At 34.5% G+C, this 8,106-nt stretch overlaps 1 protein-coding gene across 1 annotated transcript; it reads left to right on the plus strand.

The window, feature by feature from the left end:
* Positions 1-5: 5 nt before the first annotated feature.
* On the plus strand, positions 6-8,099 carry LOC107301226 (meckelin-like; the record flags this gene model as incomplete). The annotated part of the gene is made up of 7 exons (XM_015830480.1): positions 6-11; positions 368-454; positions 1,512-1,611; positions 2,045-2,184; positions 6,180-6,320; positions 7,241-7,321; positions 7,989-8,099. Coding segments are annotated over 7 exons (666 nt in total), but the record flags the coding sequence as incomplete, so codon positions are not given.
* Between the last annotated feature and the right edge of the window lie 7 nt (positions 8,100-8,106).

Raw genomic sequence — 8,106 nt, forward strand, 5'->3', positions numbered from 1 at the left:
TATTTTTTAAAGTAAGTTTTTTCCCTTTTTTGTAAATGAATAAATCGTTCTGTATAATTATAAGACATTTGAATACTTAATATGTTTTACTTTCTCTTTTGCCTTTTCTGATCAGACCATTCAGGCAAGTTCTGCATGTTAAATGATCTTTTTGTTTGCTCTGATGCTTTTTCATTAGTTTCTCCCCTCTAAGTGCACTTGAAAAAATAATAGATCTAATAGTTAGTACTTATTCTATTTTGCTTTCAAGTTCATTAACTTTTGCAAAACTGCTGCTATTCTGTAAGTAATATCCAAGCTAGTATGATTAAACAAGCATAATTGTGTTATATTCTGTTTGGTATAATAAGAGTTTGTTGCTCTTCAGGCACAGCAGTTTGTCTCTGTTTTACTACCTCAGCCAAGTCAAGAAGATAAGTTCATTTCTTATGTTGGATGTGCTTTTGTTCTGAAGGTAAATATATGCCCTTTTGATTTCCAAAAATATAACTGCTACAATTTATCAGTGTCAGTTTGGAAACAGTTTGCATTCATTATTGTCTGAAGGGAGAAAAGCTTTAATGCTAACTTCTTTTTTGGAATACTACTTTCTTATTAGTGTTCACTAAGTTAAAATTCAAGGAAAGAATCTGATAGCTGATGAAACAATTCTTGCTAAATATATTTTTAAAGTCTAGTTGAAAACTCACTCATGTTTATTTCCTAATTTTCAGTGGGGACCTGAGATTACTTTTAGGCTTGCACTGAGTCAGATGTGATACGTGCACATTGAAAACCTTAGGATAAGCCTGAATTTTAGCACAGTTGTAACTGAAAAGTAACATGTCTTTCTCCCCATATCCTTAAAAACAGAAGCATATGCTTTTTCTATTTGAAAACTCTTGGGTTTTTTTAATCAATCTATAAGTATTTGAAAGTATAGTACATATGTGTACATTAGTGAAGCATAAAGATTCTGTATATAATTCAGCACTGGATTTGAGGTAGGAAAAAACAGATACCCTTTAACAAGAATTTAAAAATTGTGTTCTTTAGAATTACAGAAATTAAATTCAGTAAAACTGACACTTCAATAAATACACTAGGGATTGTGCTATTACTGGGGATTTCCTACTGGAAAAAGCTGCTAAATGAAACAATCTGCTTGTTGGAAGCTTTCAAATGGAGCTGCATCACTTGCCAATCAGGGATGATTTATTGGAAGGCTTGGGAAAAAAGATGACCTACAAACTCCCTTCTAATTCGTGCATTCTGTAATTCTGTGATCTGATTGGAATTGCATAGGGAATTTCCAAGTCATCCATCATGTAGAATATACAGCTCCTGTTGATGGCAATAGGGGGCAGAGATATTAGGCAGGACTTTTCTTATTATTATTTGATAGGTGGCAATGTAAATGTCTTTCTCCATGTAATTCTCCATGTAATTATGGTTGCTTTTCTAGAATTGTCTTCTTTTCCAAGACAATAATTTTAACTTGTATTTTTTTTATTTCATCTAATGATTTTTAGGCGCTGCACTTTTTGCATCTGCTTGTTTCCCAACTTTCAGTAGATATCTTTTTCATCGACTGGGAGCGTCCAAAAGGGAAGGTTCTTAAGGCAGTAGAAGGTATAAAATGTTTTTCTGGTGGTTGATTAACTTGCTGATTTCAGAAATGATGCAAATCACATCCTAAGCATTCTATACTTATATACTGTATAGAAGAGTTTTACTTTTACAGCCATAGGTAACCACATCTATATCTTCATTCTCATATTATATATGAAGTAACTGTACACATTCTTGTCATGTTGTGGTGCTGTTCATATGGTTTTTGGATAAGTAATAAATGCATACCCAAATCTTTAACATTTATATCCTGGATTATATAAAATAGACCTGGGGGGGAGGAACAAAAATGTGTGAGGTTATTTAATTTAGTTAAACATCTATGATATGTTTTATATTAATTTTATATAATCTAATTATATTATCTAATAACTAGTGGTGCTTGTGTCATTGAGGCCAAATAAAATTTTTAACATATGTTTCTTCTTTATAGGAGAAAATGGCATAAGAAGTGTTTCTGCACCAGTCAGCATATGGAGAACATATTTCATAGCAAATGAGTGGAATGAAATTCAGACCATTAGAAAAATAAATCCTCTCTTCCAAGTGCTTGCTGTTCTCTTCTTTTTAGAGGTGACATTTAAAATTTTTTTCAATGTTCCAAGATGTAATTGGGTCATGAAAATAGGGTAATGAAAAAAAATCACATTTATATTACAATAATTGTCACAAACTGGGCCTCCTAAAGCACCAGTTTTGAACATCTTTAAACTGACATGCAATCTGGACATCCAGCTATGAAATTATACATAATAATCAAAGCAGTATAATTAAGCATATATGAAGCTAGTTGCATACAAAACAATCAAATAGTCACTAACAGTCTATTGGGAATGTAATTCTCAGTTTTATGAGAGAAAGAAAAGGGTGAAGTCAAAAAAAAGTAAGCAGAAAACCCGATTTTAAGAAGTTCATATTAATGGGTACATAGACTGGAAGGGCATACAGCAAAAATGAAAACAAAGGTGTCTTGTTACAGCAAAGAAATCAAGAGATCTGCAGATATAACAGTTCAGGAAAATAGGATAAAGATAACTTTATTTGTAAGAAGAAAAAGGATTTCTGGTTCAGGAAGAAGAAAGGGTGTGTCCTTCTTATGCAAATTGTTTGCTTTTGTCTGCTTGGTGCACTGGAAGATGGTGTAGCTCTTTTGGGATAAAGAGAAGTGGACAACGAGAAGTACAGACAAGTTTCTTACCAGAGTAGGAATCCCCATGCTTATGTTCTTCCTTGCTTGATGTTTGAGGGCCATTTTTATACCTTTCTGAAAAATTTAAAGAAATCAAAATGACCATCTCATTTCATAATTTGAGAAATAGCAATAGCGCTTATAGTGCTTTACAGTACTCTCTGGTGGTTTATAATGTCAACGTATTGCCTCCAACAATCTGAGTCCTCATTTACCAGTCTCAAAAGGATAGTAGGCTGAGTCAACCTTGAGCCTTGTCAGGATAAAACTGCAGGCTGTGGTCAGAGTTTGTCTGCAATACTGAATTTAACCATTGCGCCACCAGGGCACCTAAGGTATCATACAAAAGAAGAGAATCTTTTTTCCTTTTGTTTCCTACTTGTTAGTGTAATGATTGTTGATAAGCAGCTTTTTTTTAAGTTTGATTGCCAATAGATTAACTGCATATTTTCAATGATTATTCTAAACAAAGAGCAATGTTGAATGATCAGTCCAACATGAGGAATGTGAGCACTGGAATTGCCAGTTATTCAGGCACTTAAGATTTAGTTTTTTTTCTTTTACATTCAACATAAAAATTATTAGCAGTGTCTATTTGTATATACCCATTCAGGCCACATTTATAGTTTTACTATTAATCATAATTCAGGAATCATTGGGAGAATTCATCAGGAGCAGGGTGTGTTTTCAGGAGCTGACATACAAATTTGGGTGCATCTTGGTTGAGTCTTAACAATGGAAAACCTTCTTTGATGTTTTTGCTAAGATTGAACTTTTGTTTTCAATTGCTGTCTAACTCTGTCCAACATGGATGATAGCTTTCTGACAATTCCTTTTATTATTGAAACAGGTCTCATGCAATAACATTCAGCAAACCAAAACTGTATCAACTTCTTCTATATTTTTATAGCCATGTACTAAATGGCCACAATACAATAAAATATAATAAAGGAAGTCAGGCTACAGCCAAGAACTATTTCCCACTGAAAAGGAGCAGATACTGTTTGGGTTGAAATATGATTGATTTATTACTTACCTCAGTTCCTAAGACAGACAGGTTAATGGTTTTTTCTCTGGGGATAAATAAAAAGTCTTGACAATATAGCAAAAGAATAGATGGACTTATTTGTCAGACATGCAAATTCCATTCTGTTACTTCCATTATCTTACTAAAATCAACAGCTATTCAAAGGCTGAGAGGATATTTGAAAGACTGGAAGGACATCCTTTTTAGTGTAATTTTATTCATGGTTTGGCCAAAGTCAATATTGAATAAATCAGGCAAGGGAGGTCAAATCAGGTAATCCAGTGTCTGGCAGAACTATATGCTTTTAAGTTTATATTATTTTCATTCATTATCTGTGTGTTCCTGGTCTTGAATCTGTTCAAGATACAATGAAAAGAAAATATATTTTCTAGCAGAATAAAAGTTAGCTGATGCATACTTCATATATGAGACATAGATAAGAACAAATTTGTTTTATGCATATAACTATGATAACAGAAAGGTCAGTACATTATTTCATCATAAGCTCTAGGACTAGAGTTTCAATTTATATTCAAGCTGCCATTTCCTTTTGCAAGTTTACATTTTGGCTGCCAAATCAAATATATAAAGCAGAAAGTGAAGCAAAGAGCTGCAGAATGCAGCATTATTCATGTGAATTATGAAATTCCAAGTCTAATATTATTTGACTTTGGTTTTAATTTTTGCTAGGTATCAACATATATTTAGCTGTCTTTGGATAGGAATTGTAACTAATGTTTACAAAGCTCCAGAATAAGTTTTTCAACTGATAAGTATTACTTTCTGATTGTACTACTTTAATCAAGTACCATTTACATTATTATTGCAAGCCTTCCTGTAACTAGAGCTGTGATGAATTAGCTCCAGCATCTCTTCCTGTAGGCCATTCTGACTGGGAATAATAATTTAGTAACAGCTGGAGAAAGAGGTTCTCCACACTCACCTCAAGGGCTAATATTATTTAAATGAAAAAAATGATATTGACAAACTATTACTTGCTGTTTTGTGCTCGCTGAAGTATATTCAGAAATTGAAAGTGATCATCTAGGCAACTTAGAAAATCTTGCAGGATCCAATCTGGGTCCATCACCAGGACCAGAGATTTTGTCTTCTAAGTTTTCAGACTTGTGCTGGAGCCCATACTCAGGAAACCTCTCTCTAGCAGAGAATGTGCTGTTCTGTGTGTGGTTTTTATAGGATGCCTGTTGTATGTGGTGTGTGATGCCCACTTGTAGATCTCAGAAGCTGCGTTCTACAGCTTCCGAAATGTTTTTGATGTATGGCAGGGTGTGCCATGTGGTTGGTCTTGTATCTTGTTTCCTATCTCTTTCCACTGTGTTGTGCAGACACCTTGTCAGACAATCACAAGATGAACAAGTGAGTATCACACACTGCCCAGAGGCTACCATACAATGACAAATTATGCATTGTAAAGATCGCTTAGAGGTGGGAGATACTTCCCATGTAATCTACTGAATCCCTTGCATGGATTATGACTATGTAGGACAGAGAGGGAAGAAGCTAAACACCGGATTACAAGAACACAAGCGAGCAGTCAGATGAGGAGACCCAAACTCATTCGTAGCCTCACACTGCATTGAACAAGGACACACATTCAACTTTGCAGCTACTAAGCTTGTTGGACGAGCAGGCACAAAAACAGCCAGGGAAGTGACTGAAGCCTGGGAAACAGGCGTCTCCTCCATCAACAGGAGTGCTGATTTAGCACCAGCATATCAAGTACTTAGAAGGTGAGGGCTGGGCAGCACAAGTAAAGGACAGCCGAAAACTTAAAAGCCTGCCATCAACACACCCTAATCAGCATCTAAAAAGCTACATACAACAGACACTGTATAAATACCACACACAGAACAGCACACACTCTGCTATAGAGAAGTTCCCTGAAGATGGGCTCCAGCATAAGTTTGAAACCTCAGAAGACTAAAACTCTAGTCCCAGTGACAGACCCAGATTGGATCTTGCAGCATTATTCTGGGACATGTATAGTCACCTTCATTCGTTAGAAAATCTTTGCTAATGTAAATAGATATTTTTAAAATTTATCCATACAGTGGTACGTGGGTACCCATCTGGGGTTCATTCCAAGGGGCACAACAAATATTAAAACGGGTACCGAGCAAATCATGTGACTTACGACATGACCCTTTATTTTGGACAGTAGTGAGTCACAAGGCAGTTGATGCCAGCAAGTTCTACTTTGCGTATCCAGTACAGAGAGATCAAGTGCCCAGACAAGATTTTTGCTTCAAAACACATTGAGTACCCAATTTGATGAGTTTTGAAGCAGTTGAATACCGAGGTATGACTGTAATTTGTTTGTTAACTTTACAGGTTGTAGGATTTTCAAATTTAGCCTTAATGGATTCATCTTCTGGTCTAACTCGAAACCCTGAAAGTTACATAGCACCCTGGAGCCGCATTTTGAGATATGGTATATCCACTGTACTTTGGCTATTGATTGCTGTAATTCAGGTAAAACTTTATAAAATCATTTTATTGTGACTACCTTCCCATAAGATGATTCCCATTCATTAAATGATTTTATTGTGTACGAGTCATCAGCATAATGTAGATACCTACAATAAATTGATAAAACCTAGTTTCTCAAGTTTTTCTTCAGGAGTGGCTTTATGGACATTTATTACTTTCAGATACAAAATAGGAAATATCTCTCAAACAATAATATACCAAATTGTTATAATTACATTGACCTCTCTCATAATGTGAGAATAGTGACTTTTTCTCTCTTTCCACAAGTAAGGAGGATTTGCACCTGTGTACCAGAATCTGCTTTTCTTAATATTTAGTCTACAGGAAGGAACATCACTGAAGGACAAAGGGCCGCCTTATCAGTGATGTTCCTTCTTGTAGACTAAATATGATAGTCAGACTGAGTTGCATAGACTTCAGCTTAATACATATTAGTATTTTTCTACTGTATTTCCATTTTATGGAATTAATTTCAATACCAGTAAATATGTTTTATTTCCAATAAAATCAAATAAGTTACATATAATAATTATTAATGAGTTTTCCAAGAGGTGGCTCTTAATTCATGCATACTTAGGGATGATCACAAAATATTAAGAAAAGCAGATTCTGGTACATAGGTGCAAATCCTCCTTAGTTGTAGAAAGAGAAAGTCATTATGAGAGGTTGGTTGTTAAGTATGGAATTGGCAAAGTTGAAAATCTCTTCAGTTTTGCAAACCAGTCACATGGTAGTACCTATTTAATTGTTGTTAGATTTATATTTATATTTTGCCTTTCCTTCTGGAGGTGAAACAAGTGTGTATTGCCCCAGCCTGGTCTGACGTCTTAATCAGTGTATCTTATTGGCTAAAATAGAAAAACAATATTTTTTAACTTATTAGTAAATCTGATTTTTCACAGGTGATATATTTTTCTGTCATTCATGAAAGATTTATCGAAGATAAGATCAGACAGTTTGTTGATTTATGCTGCATGAGCAATGTAAGTATTTTATACTTTCACATAGTGCCTTTCTTCAAAAAGGCTATTCATATTTAAATGTTTCAAAATTATATTTGAAAAGACGTGCTCTGTCAATATATCTATAGTTAGTATACTAATAATTGATATCCCAAAGTACTTTTTTTGAACAACTTCTGATTTTTTTACTAAAACCCATATGGGTTTCTTTATAATTTTCTGATGTAGACCTGTAAAAAAGTTCTATCCATAGGAAAGCTTTTGATAATATTCTGAGATAAATTCAGAATTCCGTTTTTCAAGTGTCTAAATTTAGATGTGAGCCAAAGAGAACAAAGGGCAGATTTTCACTTTTCTTCTTATTTTAATGCTCAGTGTAATGTCATTTGAATATTTAACGAAAGTCGTTCCACCCAGTGTAGTTGTTGCTAAGTTTGAACTGTATTCCAGTCCAATAAAGAAGTTGTTCCTACTCATAGCCTCATGCAAGGAAGCATCTCATGATCACACATACAATTTCAAAGGTGCTTCAAAGTTAAGACATATCCTGCTTTCCAAATATACAATTGCTTACGCTCTGTAGCATAGGAGTGATGACATAATACACTTACAAAATGCAGTAGTGGGTAGAATTCTTGTTATCTGAATGTATACTAAAATGCTCCATTTTATTTTTCTCATGTTGCAGATTTCAGTTTTCCTATTGTCAGACAGATGTTTTGGGTACTACATTCATGGGCGATCTGTGCATGGCCATTCAGATACAAATATGGAAGAGATGAATATGAACCTAAAAAGGGAAGCAG

The sequence above is a fragment of the Protobothrops mucrosquamatus genome, unplaced genomic scaffold (genome assembly GCF_001527695.2).
Source record: "Protobothrops mucrosquamatus isolate PMUCROS unplaced genomic scaffold, P.Mucros_1.0 scaffold10811, whole genome shotgun sequence".
Classification (NCBI taxonomy): Eukaryota; Metazoa; Chordata; class Lepidosauria; order Squamata; family Viperidae; genus Protobothrops; species Protobothrops mucrosquamatus.